We start from the raw sequence: 21,304 nt of genomic DNA on the forward strand, positions 1-21,304 counted from the left end.
CTCTCAGATTCCCCCGCACCATGGACCTTAGGTCATAGGTAGCTATTCACCCTATTCCCACCTACTTCCCAATCAAATGATCCTATAGGTCCACCATGCAAAAAGAACAAATTGTGTCTCGCTTAAAACTCAAAGTGTCCAAATTGAAAGCTCAGAACTTTAATAATACTATACTACAGCAATAAACTTCATTATATACGTACTCTTAAAAGTCACGGTGTCTCTCCCGATAATCTTGTCACTGTGCACCTAAGCATGGTTTGACCAGTTCTGGAATATTGTTTGGAACAGTGGTATATAACCATATAACCAAGCATCAAGAGTGTGCCATTCAGCGAGTTTCGAAGGACGCGCTTGCCGTATATTCTTGGGCCGCAGTTACGCCTTAAACGAAGATGCGTTTATGGCACTACGTGTGGGTTAGTGACAAACGTCGTGACTTGTGTAGATTACAGTATTTGCCAAAAACCTCTATAAAGACTCCTCTAAATTACATGCTTTGTTAACTTGCAACCCTTCTCCCTATAATACCGCCCCCACCCCAAATCCGCCCCTGCGTTTTGTAATTCCAAACGCCACTATAGTAATCCAGTTCTATATTTAATTAGAATGTTAAATGAGTAGAATTTCACTGATGTTCTTGAGGTGTTTTTTGATGCGTATTTTTTTTTTTATTTTTTCTTTTACTTGGATGTTTTCTTCTTTTACTCCATGTAAATTTAAAACTCATTTCAGAATTTTTGCTGTGGGGTTTTAATTATATTTCTTGTGTTGATTTTTTGAAATAAATACCATACAATATAATAATAATATACGGCCTGCTCTATAATTCAATACTTCCCACATCGAGGACTTGTTCGGATTGCATCCCAGAAAATGTTTAAAATGACTACAACTTAATGACAAATACCTTAGATAAAATTTTACAATACAGAAATGATTTTTCAATACATATTTTTAATTTGGAGTGTGAATACGATTTAACTAATCAACTGATACATTTATCTTTTTATCATTTTTACATTTGTAAAAATGACAGCAAAATATTTGTGATGGGCAGTCTGAAACAAAAAGACAATGAAAAAATATATATATGAAGACTCTCTACAAAAAAAACACTCCTTTAATTTCCTGAATGCCAATTTTAAAGATATGCAACAATATTTTGTGTGTCTGTAATTGAAAAAAGAAAATATTTTTAAAAGGTAAAAAACCTTATTCAATTAATTTAAACTAAGCAAACAAATTATTGAATTACATTTTAATAGTTTGTTCAACATAGTATAAACTTTAATTACTTTATACCACTGTTCACACTTAAATTTAATACGATTGGTTTCAATACAAAGAACTTGCACAGTAACTGGTCAGATACAATTGTTTGAAAGGTACCAAAATACGTGCAGTATTACCACACGCTCAGGAAAATTTAACCGAGTCGCACTGTTCGCATCGGAAATTTCTGCTTATGAGACACAAGCTGGATATCCTTCATGAGTAACATTCACTTGGTTAATCTTCATGAAAGTCTTAAGTAGTTTGACCAATGAGAATGTTACGCAGGTTGTCCACACTAGACTCCTTTTTTCAAAGCGACCAAGTACACGGTTAGACTGACCAAAATTAATGCAATGTGAACACAGCTTAAAGTCCTGTCCAGGCTTTCACACTATATTTGACAAAAATACGTAACATGCATAAATAATGGTGATGATGACATTACATCATGATTATATATACACCATTTTAACTACTTTGAACAGCGCCACCAGCGTCTCGCAACTTTTCACAGGGGGACTTCCAGCAGCCTAAGCCTGAGCAGCTGGGTAGGTACAAAATAGAGCATCACGCAGCAGATATCGCCGCTAGACATTTGTTCATAGCAGCAGCAGACAACAAATACGACCTTTTGCTAAATACTGTTTGTAAACATTTAAAAAGCTTTTTGAGACTTTAAACACTGAATTTAATATCAACATTTCGTTCTTTTACCACTTCAAAATATTTGTGCTCGTTAGTAATTTAGTTTTATCGTTTAATTAACCCACGACGATAATTACGTAGAGCAAAATGAAGTCATCCAGTGATACCAGGTTCTCGGAAATGTTCATTTCAAATTTGGCAAAAATGGTGTATTGACACGTCATGACTATATATTGGCATACAAGAGTTTTTTGTCAAAAGAAAATTTGATAGTGTGGACTGTGCTTTAGTATTTGTGAGACACTATGAAATACCAATTTTTCTAAACATTTCCACAAGCCTCCTTAGCAAGAGATGTTTTCATTACTAAACAAGTAAATGACTTGAGAATCAATCATTTTGGCACTTCCTTTTGTGACTACCTGACTATTCATTGCTTGGAACACTTCAGTTACCATGGCAACCATATCGCTTGCTTCTACACGCATGATTTAAAATATTCTTTATATTTTCATGTCATCATGAGATTTACAAGAAGAATTTCCGACGGCTGGTGTCCATTTCATGTCGCTGAAAGACAAAAAATGCAATTGTAATAACCTGATTCTGGCAATAATAATATCAAAAAAGAATATTTAATTAACAACCTCAATTATTTATTTTGTTTCTTAGTCTTGAAATCTTAATTTTAATATTTTAATCTTAATAATAATTTGTTAGTAGATATTAATAATATTAACCATTAATAAACATTTAATTGTTAAATATTACTAATCTTTATATAATAATCTTAACTATTATTTAATAACGTAATTCTTTAATAATACAGGCAATATATAATTAGTAACGTTTTTTATAATTTATACAATCTTTGAACAATAATCTCTTAAAACTAATTCTTCAGTAATATCTTTCTTCTATATTCTTTAGTAATACTGTTAAATAATATGTGAGGTCTCACTACAAAATGAGTCTCATCGTTAGAAAATCCAAAAATGAGTTAATATTACACTTTGGTAGATCACATTATAAGCTTGTCTCTTATACACATCTAGATGTGTATAAGAGACAGAATTCAATACTTCCCACATCGAGGACTTGTTCGGATTGCATCCCAGAAAATGTTTAAAATGACTACAACTTAATGACAAATACCTTAGATAAAATTTTACAATACAGAAACTATTTTGGTGAATATCTCAAATGATTTCACCAATGATGCATCTCATTTCGTGGTGAGACCTCACATATTTGATTTAACTAATGAATACTATTATTTTTTAAATTCACATTAAAATTAAGAAACAGTGACTAATTCTCTCCCCAGTACAGATTCTTCACTGTCAAATGGGAGTGATCTGTTATAATTTGAGGTATTGATTTGTTTGTGTGTGTAAACACTTTTACGCCTTGTTCATCCAAAACAAACAACCACTTCTTCATTGGTAATACAATACAGCAAGATCAGGTTTCCACATAAATTAAACACATAATGACAGATTGATATAGTCACCTAGATAAACCCCAACTCACATTTTTATTTCATATTGTTTTTATTTTTCATTTATTTATTTTCGCTTTTTTTCTGATCATGATTTTCTTTAAATAAACTCACGCATGATGATTATAATAGGGCAAACTGGCAACGCACCGCTCATGGCTTGAATAAGCCGTATCGGCCCAGAGAGAGAGAGAGAGAGAGAGAGAGAGAGAGAGGGAAGATGATTTTCTTTTGTATCATTATTCTAATTCACTATTCATGACAAAAACAGTGTGTAAAAAACACATGTTTACTAGCTGAATATCCACAGCCTTTTAAAACATGTTTACAGAAGCGCGGATAACGTGACATATAATATATAAAGGACATTGAGTGATGCACAGTTGAAGCCTGACAAAGATAGTATTCTAGATTGATGGGATACAATGAAAAGAAAAGCAGTATCTTTAGAGCATTGAGCAAGCAAAGACAAATAAAGATTTGTATTGCTAATATAAACTGCTGTGATGTCACTGTAGAAAGCCAGATGTAAAAAATGAATCAACCTGATCCAAGTGCTTAGTCTACTAAAATAATATTAGCAATTTGCTAATGAGATGATAAAAGTGGTATTAAAGCCGTGTTAGTCTAAACAATATACAAAGAAAATTAAAAGGCAGCACTCTGAGACTAACTTTTTGTTATTTATTTAACACAAGCTTTCGCTGGCAGTCAATGACAGCTTCATCAGGTGTGTGAAGCTGGCATTGACTGCCAGTGAAAGCTGTGCTAAATAAATAACATCTTAAGTCTCAGAGTGCTGCCTTTTAATTTTCTTTGTCTAATGAGATCACATAATGTCATAATTGTAAAGGCCTTTATGCACTTGAAGGTAACTTATGTCACCTATGCCAACCCCACACAATTCAACTGACCTCATCTAAAGATCCAGACTTCAACACATACTTGTTTTTTTTTTTTTTTAAATTCAATATATTACAAGGAGGCTCTTCACAAGGCACAGCCTTAGCATCGAGGAGCCTCCAAACATGGTAATACAATTTATCTGCAGCATGGCAGTGTAAAAGTTCACAATAAGACAATTAAATAACGTATAATAAAATAATAATATAATAATAATGATAACCATCAGAGGGAAGAAATATATATATATATTATACACATAAAATACAAAATTTAAACTGCAAATCTTTTAGACTTCGTTAAAAATTGTTGAACACAAGTAAATAAAAATGAATTCTGCTCAGAACGTTAGCCATGTTGATCCAAATAAAAATTAATTATATAAAAAAATTAAAATTAAAAGATAAAAGAAGTGTCTTTGGCTAAAACATGAGTTACAATTCTGTCAACATTTTGTGAGTACAGTAGTTCTTTTCTTTCTGGGTCATAAATAGAGCAGAGAAGAAAGAAGTGACGTGGATCCTCAACTTCGTGTCCACATGCACATTTTGGTTCATTTCGCAGATCATAAGCAAATAAATGAAAGTTTACCACTAAAAAACCAAGACGAATTTGGTTTACATGTTTATTACCAATCTCATATTTATCTTTTTACTGTACTTTGAAAGGTGGAATTTTATTAATGTTTGTTTAAAAACATAAATCGACAGAGAATTTTTTAAATATGGTTATTTAATTCATTTTCAGGACACACTTTTATAAATGCTACTTTACGAAATCCACTAATGGGACGACAATTTCAACTAGAGAAGAATTTGAATTCAGTTTATACTGCTATTTTAATCAAGATCTACTGTAACATAATATATTTACACAAAACTATAAGCATAGCAATAATGAATATATAAATAATAGTTACAATGTCATGTCCTGGTGCCCAGTGGCAGATCCAGTAATGGTTTCAGCTAGTTTTTTCTGAGGTAAAAAAATTGATGATTATGGCACCTTTCAATGGCTGCAAAAGAGACTTAAATTTGAATATAATTTCCATTTTTTCTATACTTTTAAAATAATTTTGAAAAATTTAGGGGTGCCCAGGGGGCTGCCTAGTAGGAGGAGGGAGGGGCCTCTTACCCTTGAATTCGCCACTGAGGTATATATATCCATTTTACTTCACCGAGAAAAAAACTTCAAATTAATAATGAAGACGACAAATTACAAACAGATCTACACCATTAGTGTGATTGCATTATAATTCAATTTATTCCTCACTGTCAATTACAAAGTACAATGTACTGTAGTACGTTTCACATTGAAAACGGCACTTTATACTTGACATTGGTTGTACAAGAATAAAAAACATAATGAAAGTAGAGGTAATTATGTTACAATGATTCAACTTCAAGCTTTCCATTTTAAACTGTACTTCATTGTGATCAATTCAATTCAAATACGCGTATCAACGCTAGTATAACTGTTTTGAAAGACGCCTTTTTGGTTAAATATTAGCCAAGTTCAGACCTGAAAGATACACTAGGTCTGGGTGCAATGCCAGCCAGGATTTTCAAATAGTACGGGACAATATCAGGATGGACCCACTTTGCGCATAAATTCAAATAATGTGGACCCACTTTCTTAAAAGTTGACCAATTTTACACAAGAATATGAAAAATCTCGACCCATTTTCTAAAAAATTTACCAATTTTGGGATAAATATGAGAAATCTGGACTCATTTTGCATAAAATTGCATAATTTGGAACCATTTTTTAAAATGCAGACCCATTCTTTGTTAACCCATTAGAAAAACTGTGTGGGACTGTCTCAACAGCTGGCTACGGCAATGACTAGGTGTCACCTAAGGTACTAGAAACACAAGATAGAACTTTCGCATAGTAAAGTGAAGCAGATATATGTCATATCATTTACGCAGATCTCGACGTACGAGGCGTCCTGTTTTCTAATATACCTAAGTTTATATTCGGACCAGATCCAGACATATGTGGAACCTCATTTGATGGAGCACCACATACAACTGGATATAAACAAACTGGTGTTAGTACAGTTTTCCCACAATGGAATTCAGTGATACTGTACAGTTTCAAGTATCTTTGGCGTTACTAACACTGGGAATACATTAAAATAGGGCATAACTAAAGAGAGGTTCAAGCTCTGTGAATAAAGTAACCTTTTTACCGTACATGTATTTTATAATCAATTAAATTTAATGTGCTGTATGTTCATCTTACCCTTAAATTTAACTATACACAAAATTATTTCCTGGCATTTTGTGATTGGTCAAATCCTGACCTGAGCGAAAAAATCATTGATGCATGACTGTTGTAACTCAGTTGTGTACGCTAACCTGAATGTCAGTTGAACGATTATTGGATACCAGTGATTATCCATCAATGCTGACGTTCGACTTTTCTGCAGTGTAAAAGGTCACGCCAGTCATCATGATTTATCTATTTCAAACATTATTTGTTCATCTACTGTACATTAATGAAGTTGTTACTGTTGTTATTTTTATAAGAGATTACTCCACACAATATGAGTTTTGTGTTTTTAGTGATGATTTTTGTAATGATGTGAAAATGTACATGCCTATTCAATGAGAAAAAAAGTATATACTATATATTGTGTAATCACACAACTCAAGGTGAAAAATTGCTATGGCAACTGAATCAATAATAATGTTCACATGGATGTAGCAGCACGTACACATGAGCGCTGCATCCTTATTTAATGTATGACATTCACACACTGAGGTAGTGACTATTTATTAGAAGATCAACTTATACCTTCAAAATTTCTAGTTGGCGAAGACAAATCACTCAATGCAAATTGTGTTTCTGAGATAAAATTTGGATTTAAATCATTCTTTCAACATTTTCTAACCCTCATTTTACTGTTTTATTAACAATGTATTAATAACTAAAAATCAATTTTTGTGGAGTGACTGGTTTGTCTTGTCTTTGCCACAGTATGCTGGTTAGCTTTACTGGGAGGGTTGAGGCTTAAAGACACCTATATATACTGTATATACTGTAGGCTACAGGATGATTCCGGAACAGCAAGATCTACTGTATATTACTGTTATATGAGGAAGTGAATGTTTTCATACAACTATTATGTAAAAGTAATAAACATCTATATTTCAATTACGCTTATTTCAAAGTCTAAAGGCACAGTAATGTAACACTACATCAGATAACATTGGGGATTCAAAACCTACCGGTCTGTAAAACTGTAACAACATACAGTAGACCATCAAAGTCTTCAGCTCACGAAGTGAGCTTAATTCCATATTTTATCTTAATTCAGAGAAAAATAATTAATTTTATGGACATTTTCACCGTCACATGTCGTTTACTGGAGCAAATTGGCGTATTTCCGCATTCCGTTTGTGGTATGATATGGAACGCCAAAAGAGCAACATTCAACGTTAATTTCTGCGGTTTACTTTCACATGTCATTTACTGGAGTAATGCTTTCCACAAGTGGTTTTATATGGAACGCCTTAAGAGCAACAATCAACGAAAACAAGATATTCCCTATACCAATTATTATTCATAACTTTTGGCAATATTAAGCAAATTCCAATAAATGACCACTGAATGAATGAAATCATCGTAAAGCCTATAATGTGGAGAATATGAATCAATTAAATTTAAGTCTATAATTGTTTTCGCTTGGACACTTGTTTTGGGATGGCATGCCTTATCATACTGTATATTTTTATGTATAAAATCGAATATTTTTAAATAGCAAAATGAAGTGAAGTAAATTAGCCTTGTAATAATTTTTATTTAATTATAAAAAATATATAAATATTTTTGTTAAAAAGGTAATTTTTTTTTGCTATAATACCAATTTATGTATTGTTAAAGTGGGTATAACAAAAAAAATATATACAATATTCACACATAAAATTGAATTTGTTGCATCTATAATTTGATTTATTTCGTCTTTAATTTTCTTTTTCAACCTCTGTTTTTGTACAGTAACATTATATTGGTGTCGTTGCAGTAGCGTTAACAACGTTATTTAGTTGGAAATTACGAAGGTCCCAAATTGGTGGAGTGAAATTCTGTCTCTTATACACATCTAGATGTGTATAAGAGACAGACTTAAAACCTTGTGATGTAATCTTAACCATTAAGAAAAATTATATGGCCTTGTTGTTAGTACTTGAAATACAAGGTTTATGAATGGTGCTATTACGACTGAATAGCTCAATGTATTAAGCTTTCATACTGCACTTACTGTAAAAAAAATCTGGCCAATTTTTGTATGAATACCAATATCTTGAACAAATTATCATTTGAATTGCTAACTTAGTTTATATAAAAGTAACTTTCAATGAAAAGTCAGAATAAAAAGAAATTATATTAAATTAAAAACTGTATAATGTTTTATCGACAATTTCAATGTTTTGGAAGTGACACATTTCAAATCAGTGCAAACTGAATTATTTTGATAAAAAAAAATTACAGTTATTAATATATTTAATAACTCGAAAATATGCAATTTGTTCTTAAATAATAAGATTTTTATTATATTTACCCAAAAAATGGTATATCAAATTAAAAATAATTGAATGACATAAGTAGTAATGATGGACCAATTCATTTTTCATTTATTTACGTATATTTATATACTGTACAAACAAAAAATTTCTTAAAAATTACTGAACAATTTAGGGTCTATGCAAACAATGAAAAATACAGAAATAATAAGAACTGGCAAGAAAAATATTTTGTAATTATAAATATTTTTTAAATTAAAGTCTTTTTTATTTTTAATTTTATTTATGTATTTTTTTTATCTATCAAAACAGAATCAATGTTGCACATTTGGTCAGTTTCTACAGTGCCCCAGTATGTTCTTAAATTATTTAACTATATTAAACACCCAAAACTGAATATTAGCTTGGAAATATTCTTATAGTTTTAAGCCAGGCATACAACCCTAGAATGTTAATAAAATTCCATAGTGATATTTTTATGAAAATATGGAATACAATTTCCATAAATGAGAAACTCAGCCTACAGTATTGCAGTAATTCCTTTTTGAACTACTAGTACAAGTCATATTTTCTCATCAAAACAGGTTGTCGCTACTGAACTTTTCAATTAATCAAGTTGCCATGGAGACAATCTAATTATTCATTTTGTAATCATGTCAATACAGAAACAGAACACACGACATACAATATTTGCTACAGTACTAAGCTCTGACCATCATCAATTTATAACCTGCTGTTTGCTGACTATCAACTGTTGATAATTATTTCATTTCATTTCGTCTTTATTTCGGAATTTTATATCCATATAGAAAGAAATCATAATTTGATTTATAAATTTAAAAAAGGCAATATTTAAGATACTGTACACAAATATTATGTATAAGAAAATATTAGCAACATCTATACCCCTAAGAAGCCTATTCCAAGAACAACCTACTATAGCTTAGAATTTGGGAGTGTACTGTATACAATCAAATTTCCTCAGGTACTCACAAAGGACGGTACAGAGTTACAAACAAAAAAACATCAGACTAATTAACACTGCAGTGTCAAGGTTGTTTTAGAACCAACGGCAATGCATTATTGTAGCATCACATAGGGCCCGTTCAAGCGAAAAAATATCCGTGCAATTTTCCAGTTAATTCACCGGTACACACTTTCTAAAACCGCTCGGACACGCGCCTAATTACCTTACCATCTGGATTATCCGCGACAATTTTGACCACCAAATTGCTGGGTAGAATTCCGTGTATGAGATGGCCTTGGAGCCGGAGACGATGATAAATCAACCTTAATTGCTTTGCCAAATGGTTCGTCCACAGCAAGTACCCGCTGTCGTTGCGCTCTTCTTCGCCTCCTCATGTTCACGGCGAAATCAAAGTTGGATTGGACAGTAAATCCATCCACATAACATCGCATCATTGTAGCCATAATGGTGACTAGTATCATAGCTACACGTTCAATTTGTAAAATTACCATTACAGTACAGTATTCAGAGAATTAAACTTCAATACAAATCGTTCCCGCGTATCGTTTAAACAAGCAGAAGTAAACAAAGAATGGGTTGATGGGATTGGTGTTTCTGAATGACCTTACAAAATTACTTCCGGAATAGTTTCGTTACACGGAATTCGACATGAGCTAAAATTTGCTCGAACGGTGGACCACCCGCTGTGTGCTCGGCGCGATTAACCGGTGAATTCACCGGAATACGGTTTGCGTTTTTCGCTCGAACGGGCCCATAGTGAGTAAAAACAAGCATGGGAAAAATTGGCCCAAATCGAGGCACAGTACATATTAACACCAAAAGGGTTTAAACTGTAGTCAATTCACCCTGCTGGGGCGGATGCAGGATTAGGTGGTAAGGGGTGTGTCAGAGTTCATACCACCTTAGCCCCACCATGGTTGGTGCTGAGGTGGGGAACTTTTCAGAATAAGGACCTCTAGGTGCCCGGAAATTGCACTCTCATTCCTTAAAAAACTTACCAGTAATATCACATCAACAATACAATTACAACAATTAATTTTCTTAATGCAATTTAGAGGGTGCGATCGCAACCCTACCTCCCTGCATCCGCCACAGCCCTGTCAGAGCAGCCACTCAATTTTCTTGAGAGGGCATTCGCCCTTATACATATTGATCTGTACTGACGTTTAATATCCAACTCATCAATTATACTTTAACTTCATGTTACTTGTATTATGTTCCAAAAGCACTACAGAACTTACAAAATTTTTTTAAGCTTCAGGGTGGCGCATATTTGAGGGCGCACTTTTCCGAGAGTGGCGCTGGTAACAAATTACTTATAGCCTGGTAATTATATGCAAGCATAACAATTACAGTAGTCCGGAAGAAAAGGGCTTGTTTGGTTGTTGAAGTCAATCCGAAATATGTAGGCCCTAAATTAAATTCTTTGCTTTATTTCTTTTATGTGTAGTAATTTTCATCGACTTGCATCTTTTTGGTTCCATTGTCAAGAATTTCAGTTCAAGAAAGTTACCTATTTCTTTGCCTTGCTTTTTTTATTCCTTGTTTCGCGGACTTATATTTTTAAAATTATTGGAGAAGGGTGGAATAAAAATAAAAATCAAATTTTGTTTTCTTATTTAGCAAATAGATTTGGCAAAATCATCCAGATGGAAGAAACAATAAATATAAAATTTTATTGGTGAATGTAAAATAGGATGGTTTAAATGCTTCAACTATATATAATTAGGAAGAAATATACATATCTTATCTTTTGAGATTTCAAGGCAGCGGAGGGTGTAATAAAAATAAAGAAAAACTTTTATTTTTTTCTAAAACTTCCACATTTGCATGGTGGCGAATGCGCTAACTGGCCAAAAATAAAATTTATTTTTATTCGTAATCATCAATATTTGCAGTCGGCGGGGTTCGCTAAACAAGTTATAAAAAAAGTCTAGCCTAAGGAAATTTCACAAAACATCTACTATTCATGTATGTAAAGGCAAATGGGATTTGTGCTTTCTACATAACTATAACCAATAAGTGTAGCGCTAAAATGACATATTGTACATAATACTGTAGGCCTGTATATTGTTTAACGTTTATTACCTCAACAACTGGTCTAGCATAAATAAGAATTAACAGCTTAAAAATCGCCTCTGTATCTAAGAAAAAAAAACCCCTCAAATTATCCAGTCTTAACAAGTAGAACTACTGTCAGTATCATTTTCTTTTGTGATCTTACAGTAGATCTAAAAATTATGCTAGTCACCGTCAGCAACTCAATTTCATCTCCAATTTCATGACTGTGATCATGAACACTGATGAAAGTTTGTAATAATTACAACGTTTATAATTACATATTAATGGTAACTTCATGTCATAAACTCGAAACCTAATACCGATGCACAATGCCGTAACACAAAGCAAAATTGACTCCACATCATTGCCTTTTATAGCACTGAATTTCCATTGGTGAAATGCAATTTTTTTAAATCTAATCGAAAGGTCAAAGTTCAATACAGGATTGATTTGAATTATGAAAAACTATTATAGATTTGATTTATATCTGATGAAGAATATTTTTTTTCCTAAACCAACTTTATTATCTACTTAACAAGAGAGAACATAATACTAAATCTTCATTAAATGTACAGTTCATATAATTTTTTTAATGTCATGTTTTGGACAGATTAAACAACTTCTATTTTTACAGGACACACATTTTTAGATAGGAAGATTGATGAATGGGAAAGTCTTTTATTGTTGCCTAGGAACAGTAATGATGGTAATAACTCAAGAATTAAGTGGCACAGTCCATGTTGTGGTGTCCTTCAGTGGGTTATGATGAAACAAGAATTATGTAAGACACAGAGAAAACGTGTTTAAATTACTTCCATAATATTCAAAATTTGTCTCTCAATTTGTGAGATTAACATGAAAAAAACTATATAATTCCATCATAATTATTAGTGTATTAGTGTATATCTATATCTATAATCATTTACTGTGCTATTTCCAAAGAATTTATAATGTGTAAAAGTGTTGTGTAAAAACAAAAGGGAACGGGATTCTAGATTCGGTTCTGATCTATGCAGACATTAAATTTTTAATAAAATTTACCTAAGGGCCTGTTTCTACTAGAAAGAAAAAACCAATTAAAAATTGCTTTTTCGAAAAATCGCTTTCTTTTCGCAGTAGGAACAGGACCAGTTTGAAAAAAGCAATTAAAAAAAAGCGATTAAAAACATACGGATAGCATGTTTGAATGACAAATAACCGTTTTTGGCTGTGCACCTTTTAGCTGCAACATAAAAAGCGATCACCATGTGAAATGTTAACTCTAGGTCAAATCAATGCAAAGCTAGATCGTATCAGGCACGAACTTTCGAAATGACTAGTCCTCCTTTTCATCTTCCAGGCCTGCAAGCTAAAACGTCAATGTGGAGCGACGAAATCATTTTGTACATATTTTGTGGGGAATATTGGGCCTGGGCCTCTCTGGTCTTTTGGGCCTACCGTTGTCCTTGTTTGTTCGATCGTTCATTGTGCTGATGAGCAGAGCCGAAAACATTTGCATTTTGGCCGCACACTGTATAATCGTACTAATCATCATGACAGGAATTCATGTGAATTATATTGCCTTGTCGGTGAGGAAGAGACTATACAGTTTGGAAAACTTGTATACGCAAAATGGTGACGTAATTTCCGTCACAGAAACCGATTTTCGTAAATGCAAAAATGCAGTTGCAATGCAACTCATTAAAAAAGCAGTTTAAAAAAATGATTATTTTGTGTTTATCAGTAGAAACACGCTCTAAGATTATTCCTAAACCTGTTCCTGTACCATCAAATTATCATAAATATTGGCACAACTGCTATCAATATCAGGACTAATTACTGTAGTTATCCTTTTGCCATGATTTTACCACTAAAATTTTAAAAATAATATTCTAATCCCGTCCTCACTCAAATTGGAGAGTGGAAATTGGGACAAGTTTCTGAGGATCTCATGTACAGTAATCACAGCACAGTACTTAAATTGCATCTGCCTACAATACATAACAATTGCATAGAAACGAACCTTGCCCTGAACCCATTTAACTCTCGTGTGAGTTATTAAACGCATGGTATTTAACACATCCCCTACCTGTAAAAGATAAGAACTTTCGGCGAGAATTTTTTTATACCTTGTTTTGCAAACTTAATTTTGTTATTAGATTGTTAGAGGATGGGAAAAAAATTAAAATAAACTTTTATTTTCTTACAGTATTTAGCAAGTAGTTTTGCCAAAAACAATAAGATGAAGGAGAAAATAAAAATTAAATTTTATTAGTAAATGTAAACAGTGTAGTAATATTAAGATAATTAAATGCTATATCATTATGAAGAAATATACATATCTTATTTTTCAAGGCAGATTTCAAGGCAGAGGCAGAGGCAGACTTAATATAAATAAAGAAAAACTTTTTTTTTTTTTTTTTTCTGAAATGTCACTTTTTTGTGGCAAAAATAAAATATAATCTTTATTCAAAATCATCAGTAGAGCCATAGGCTTGAAAATGTATTTACTTTTTACATAATTTTAAATAAAAATCGAAATTACATAAAATAAAATCAGAATGATTAATATACATATTATGAGTTTGTCTTTTCTTTTTGTTATTATACTGTTTTTAATGTAAATGTCAAGTATTTTAGCTAATGATTATAAAAACAAAAATAATACAAATAATGAAGAAAATTGAAAGGAATAACAAACATATTATGCTGGATTATCGCAGTGTACACAATGAATTATTGCTAAAAATAGGTAACATTGATATACACTAATGTAGTGGATGACATTAAGGTCTTGACAAATAAAGTAACGAAAATACAGTCAGTTAACACAGATAAATGAGAAGATACATAAAAGGTCAATGGGGTGATTATTGATTGAAAACACTAAGACCGTCTAAAGTCACTGCAAAAGATACATGACTGTGTATCGTTTACAGCAACAATACTTATAAATGGATGGGTAATTAAGATTGACTTGAGTAAAAAAGAAGGCATATTAAAGTGACATGTAAAACAAAGTGACATTATGTGTTAGCATTGTATTCAATGTATGAAGAAATGAAAGGTCAAAGTTCCGATTATTGATCGAAAGCATTGAGATCTATAAATAGAATGAATTTGATGTTGAGGAAAGTATCTTTACTGCTGCCAATTCCCCCTCACTGCAAATCCACCTTTACCACTATCAACAATCATAATTACCGTAAAGAAGCAATATTCCATTATATAAAGGGTGGGGGCTGGGGCAGTTATAACATAAATAAATGTTCCCTCTAACATCACTTTTGAGTACAATAAGTAGGCCGTACTTGTATACTTTATTACTTTACATGGCTCTTCTATTGCTTTTTCAGTGCGGTTACAAAATGCTAGCCACCACTATAATTAACGAGGTTCCGCAGAGCAAGGCAACCAATGCAAAAAGATTGAGTGTTTTTGAACATTACGGTATCTAATGCCAATTATCTTGTACGTAGACACTGTATTGCATAATTGACAGATATTCTTGTAAACCTGTCAAGGAAATGTGAAGAGGTCAATTGTCAAGAGGTCAATTAGTGGTGATGAGCAGTTAATTAATCATGTCAAACAGTTAATTACAATCAAACTATTATGTACGATAAGCCAAAAATCTTAAAATAAAATGACCAAAGAAAAACATTTATTGGTACATAAATTTGACAACAGTATCCCAATCAGCATTATCATCATCGTCATCATTTTCTTTTTCTTTATCTTCTTTTAATTTTTCAACAATCAAACTATTGTGTACGAAAAGACAAAAATCTTGAATAAAACAACCAAAAAAATCATTTATTGGGACATAATTTGACTACAGTTGATCACAATCAGCATTATCATCATCATAATCATCATCATTTTGTTTTTCTTTTCTATTCTTACTATTTTATGACTTTAGGCCTATATTGTTTGACGCTAAATTAACATTCTTAATGAGAAGATTCTTATTTTTATTATTTCTTTTTGAACTTAATTCTACTATTGACTTTTGCAATAATTTGCATACTATATTTTTAGTTTATAATTTTATGCAGTAATGTTTGTATTAATGTTTTATATATATATTTTGATTTAAATTTGTAGATTTGTGTTCATTGTTATACGTTGAGGGTCCGTAATCATGATTACCTTCTGCTGGATGGTTCACCCTCATTAAATATGGTTCAAATAAAATAAATAAATAAAATCATCATCCTCAAATATTTTAAATGTACTTTTTTTTTTTATTTGTTTTCTTTGGTATATCCATGGTTTATTTATCTGTTAGTAGGGCCTAATGTTTCTGTTTGTATGGTACATCATATCGTATAATTTATTTCAATTTTTCATTTAAAGTACATCAAAACAAGAAAAAAAAAGAAGTAAATCAATGAGGCAGGATGACCTTAAAATGTTATAAAGAAAATACAGTTCTCCACAAAGAAATACTTACATAAAATTATGATGAAAACATGTAAAATAAAATATTAAAATTCCAAAATTCAAAATATCAATCTTTACAACCTATGCTTTAAAATAAAATAGTGATACCTTAAAAATAGGTTAACATTGTATTTTTATAAACATATTTAAAACAAGTACTATATTAACAAAGGAGTGGGCTAAAATGAATTTTGGATATAATAATGAGGGCCACACCAAAACTCTGAGTTAATATCATAAAACACGTTTTACAGATGATCGATGTTGAGCCATAAATACAAGATGTTTTTCTAGCCAAAAATGTTAGGCAGGCCGCACACATAGTCGTGGACCACAAAATAACTGTAGGTGTAATGTGCTAACAAGGAAATTACTACCACCAATAAAAACACTGAAGTATTTTAATGAAACAATGCTAGCCTCCACAGGGACTTGCTCCTGGAAAAGACTAAATATAAATAATATTCAGTAGTCGAGTTTGTTTGAAAGTTGTAAATTTTGAAATTAATTATCTGAAACATACATCGGTTTACCTTTGATGTAGTATAGTATTCAAAATAGAAATCCAATCTCCAAAGGAACAATTCAATATAATTATTTACATGAATACTTAATTTATAGCTGGTGATACTAATATCATAACACGCAATTCTGTCTAAATATGGACTTTCATTATGTTACACACAATAAAAACTACATTTCATTAAATAAAGGACCCATAAATAAATGTGTTAATTATTCAAGTTTTTATTATTGAGTGGTTTCTACAGAATCTCTATTGTAGGCTGTCGCTGCTGAGGGTACAGTAGGGTGTTTATGGTCTAGCAGCAACAAAAACTAATAATTGAATAAAGAGCAGATAAGAGCAGATATGCTCCTCCATCTGTCAGTTTTTTATGCATATTTATTATTATTATTATTTTTTTTTTTTTATTTTTTTTTTATTCTATTATTTTTATTATTTTTTTATATTCCACGTTTTTTACTATTGTTATTATTTATATTATTATCATTATTATTACATTATTATTATTATTATTATTATTATCATTATATTATATATTACATTATTATTATCATTATATACTATTATTATTATTATTATGATTAATAGTGTTATTATTATATTATTTGTATTATTATTATTATTATTATTAATTTTATTTTCTCGGTTGCCCTATATAATTTCTCTGTAAATTTTTTTTTTTTTTTTTTTATTATTTTTATTATTATAATTATTACTATTAGTATTATTACATACTATTATTATAATTATTATTATATTACTATTACAGTATTATCATTATATTATATATTACATTATTATTATTATTATTATTATTATTATTATATATAATTATTATTATTTATAATAATAATAGTATTAATATTACATACTATTATTATATATTATTATATTATTATTATTTATTTTATTTTCTCGGTTGCCCTATAGGATTTCTGTGTAAAGCGCAAAGGGGCAATTTTTTTATATTCCACGTTTTTTACTATTGTTATTATTTATATTATTATCATTATTATTACATTATTATTATTATTATTATCATTATATTATATATTACATTATTATTATCATTATATACTATTATTATTATGATTAATAGTATTATTATTATATTATTTTTATTATTATTATTATTATTATTAATTTTATTTTCTCGGTTGCCCTATATAATTTCTCTGTAATTTTTTTTTTTTTTTATTATTGTTTATTATTTATTTTTTTTATTATTGTTATTATTTATATTATTATAATTATTATTTTTATTATTATAATTATTACTATTAGTATTATTACATACTATTATTATCATTATTATTATATTACTATTACAGTATTATCATTATATTATATATTACATTATTATTATTATTATTATATATAATTATTATTATTTATAATAATAATAGTATTAATATTACATACTATTATTATATATTATTATATTATTATTATTTTTTTTTATTTTCTCGGTTGCCCTATATAATTTCTGTGTAAAGCGCAAAGGGGCAATGTGCAATATGCGCTAAATAATTACTTTTATTATATGTGTGATTATCGCCAGTTGGAAAGACGCAAGAATGGGTAAACATAAAAATGGTGGATGATGACGATGATATCAAGCCACATCTTTTAAGGAAAATATATTCAAGATCATGACATTGATGCGGCTGTATGAAGTTGGAGCGCAGAAATAGCAGGTGCAAAATAACATAAAATTACATCAATCAATCTCACTGTAGCATGTTGCCAGGCAACCGCATCAAGGTAAAGCCGGTTTTAAAATCATTGTTTCTTCCGATATCATCTTGGCTAATTTCATGAATAGCATATTGTATGCACACAGAATAAACTGCTATTAATTATTTAAAGTCTCGCATAATTATGATTATCATTAAATAATTGAAATGCATTTCCAAGACATAGGCCTACATAATAAAAAAATATATTTTTATTATGGGGCAATTTTAGCTTTAATTGATAAATACTTTATCAACAGCTTTAATAGCAATAACAGCAATATTGTAGTTTAAAATGTTAAATTTTATTTTAGGCCTATTGATTTTATATCATAACAAACAAACCAAAAAAACTTTTGATATTATGATACTTAGAGATTAACACTAAATCCTACAATAAGAGGCTTCAACAGTACAACTTGTTGAAAAGAGCAGGCACTATTAATACAGAACCCCAATAAAATTCATGCATTATTTTTCACCCCCAACATGAGGCATTCTTTTATCTCCTTTTCATATATCATATATCTTAATTTTAATATTAATAAATTATACAGTTTTCAAAAATGACATAAATAGATCAAAATGAAATATAACCAAAACAGGCAGTGAAATGATTAAATATTGAATTATACATGATATAATTTACACAAAAGCTTTTTTAGAAAATTATGTTTTGGGCATTATATTTTTGGCGTGCATCTTGAAAAGAAAAAGAATCTGCATTGAAAAGGATCGTGTGTCTTACATTATTTACAATATAGCAATCAGGGTTTCTATAGTTTAAATCAATAACATTTACATTGTCTGCATTAAATTACATGCAGCCTTCTATTGTCATTCAAAAAATCCATATTTCCTTATGTTCATCTATCTTATGTTTTGGATTACAGAATTTCTGATTTTACTATTTAATAGCATAATGCAGTGAGTCTAATTTATGACAGCGTAGCTCGACCCACCACCCCCCAGCGCCTACGGCTATTGTGTCAACGCTGTGGATGCGTAATATACAAGTGACTGCTGATATAACAAACCAAATATTTTTCTGCTTCCATATGAGGATGACACAATCATTTCTGAGCTTATTAGTGACAACAATGGAACTCCTTTTCGGGAACCTTTATTAATTTTGTATCGTTAATGGTGTAAGTTCTCTATAATATGATAGCTATGGACTCTCCCATTAGACGTAACTAAAATGACTAATTTAAAAATTCCGTGAGTGAAACCCCCCCCCCCCGTATCGCACAAAACTCTCCCTCCCCTCCTGTATTGCACAATCAACCTCCCCCCACCCCTTTAGGCCAGTGTCACAGCCTTTCAGATTTTTTTTTTTTATTTATTACAAGATAGTCCACAGTACATACACACACATACATGCTTGTTTCTAAACATAATCTACGATGGCTACTTGTAAGGCTCAGTGTAGGACTGTATGGATTGTATACACTGTATGTCCTCGATTGCAACTCACAGTTGGCAAACGAATCTGGGAAGCTTGCAATTCTGTTTGGTTCTATTGTATTGCATATCTCTGTGGAAATCTTATAAATACATCTAAACTCAAGTTTAGGTAAAGTATTATGAAAAGAAAATATGGACAATGTCTGAGCAGAATCAATGAAAATATGAGATACATTATTGTTGTTTCTCTCTACAGAAAATCATAAATGGTTTACAATATAGCTGTTTGCACTATCACATTTTATGTGCCCATATTTGGACATGATGATGTCATACTGTATTACCCCCAAATATGGGCACAGAGTATCACATTTCTTTGTCACATCAAATTTGATAGTGTGGACAGAGCTTAAAAGAATTCCAGAATCTTGGGTTCAAATCCTGCAAGCACCATACCATATAAAACCTTGAATAAAAGCCCAATGGGCTTAATCCTGGGATAAGCCCATCTCAAATTGAAGCCACCCTCCCCCACCCACCCCACCACTTTAGTTTGCAAAAGTAGCCTCAAAAAGAACCCCATCTCGAAAAAAAATAGTACAGTACATACACTGTAAATGAATTTCAAAGAAACAAAATAAAATTTAAAAAATGCTTGGGTTTACATAGTGCAGTAGGTGATTTAATGCCACTTAATACTAGAATACACTCCATGATACAAACTGATGTTACAGTGGCCTTATTTATTGTTTTATAGTAGTAATTGCCAAAATTTATAGCATTCATTTTGAAAAGAAGCCCCCCCACCCCTTTACTTTGCAAAAGTAAAGGGGTAGGGGTGCCCACCCGAGTTTCATGATAGGAAAAAAATTAGCAAGCGTCCTGGCTACATTGTGTCTGTGTGAAAGCGCAACTACGTACAGTAAAATTAGCATGTGTCCTGTAATATTCTTGGATATGTACAAACAGACATCACAAAGGCATGAAATCAAACACTCCTGAGATTTATCAGTAAAGCACGGAAATGTGATCATGCAGCAGGGATTATCTTTCAATATTGGCATCACACGTATTGTCCCGAGTACATGCGACTCAGATTGATAAGGTGTCAAAAAAGATATTCCTGCAAATAGGAGTCGCTTGTTGGATGAGAATGCACAAAAACAAGGATCCACTGATTGTGTTTTGTAGTCTTAAACCAAGTTTCTCTAATGACCAATAAATTTTGACCTTGAAAATCCGCTAAATCTGAGATAACATTAAAATGTTATGATAATCTTAATTCTATACTGCCACCATTAACAC

At 31.0% G+C, this 21,304-nt stretch overlaps 1 protein-coding gene across 1 annotated transcript in view; it reads right to left on the reverse strand.

Annotated features, from left to right (window-relative positions):
- Nucleotides 1-2,078: 2,078 nt before the first annotated feature.
- The window catches only part of LOC117112094 (ribosome production factor 1-like), a 33,626-nt gene continuing 14,400 nt past the window's right edge, over nucleotides 2,079-21,304 (reverse strand). The window contains exon 9 of the mRNA XM_033255144.1: nucleotides 2,079-2,493. Coding sequence (XP_033111035.1) covers nucleotides 2,452-2,493 — 42 coding nt within the window. The 3' untranslated portion in view covers nucleotides 2,079-2,451. The remainder of the gene's footprint in view (nucleotides 2,494-21,304) is intronic.

Source organism: Anneissia japonica, unplaced genomic scaffold, assembly GCF_011630105.1.
Source record: "Anneissia japonica isolate Jap-2015-1 unplaced genomic scaffold, ASM1163010v1 scaffold3934_len446420_cov169, whole genome shotgun sequence".
In the NCBI taxonomy this organism is placed as follows: domain Eukaryota; kingdom Metazoa; phylum Echinodermata; class Crinoidea; order Comatulida; family Comatulidae; genus Anneissia; species Anneissia japonica.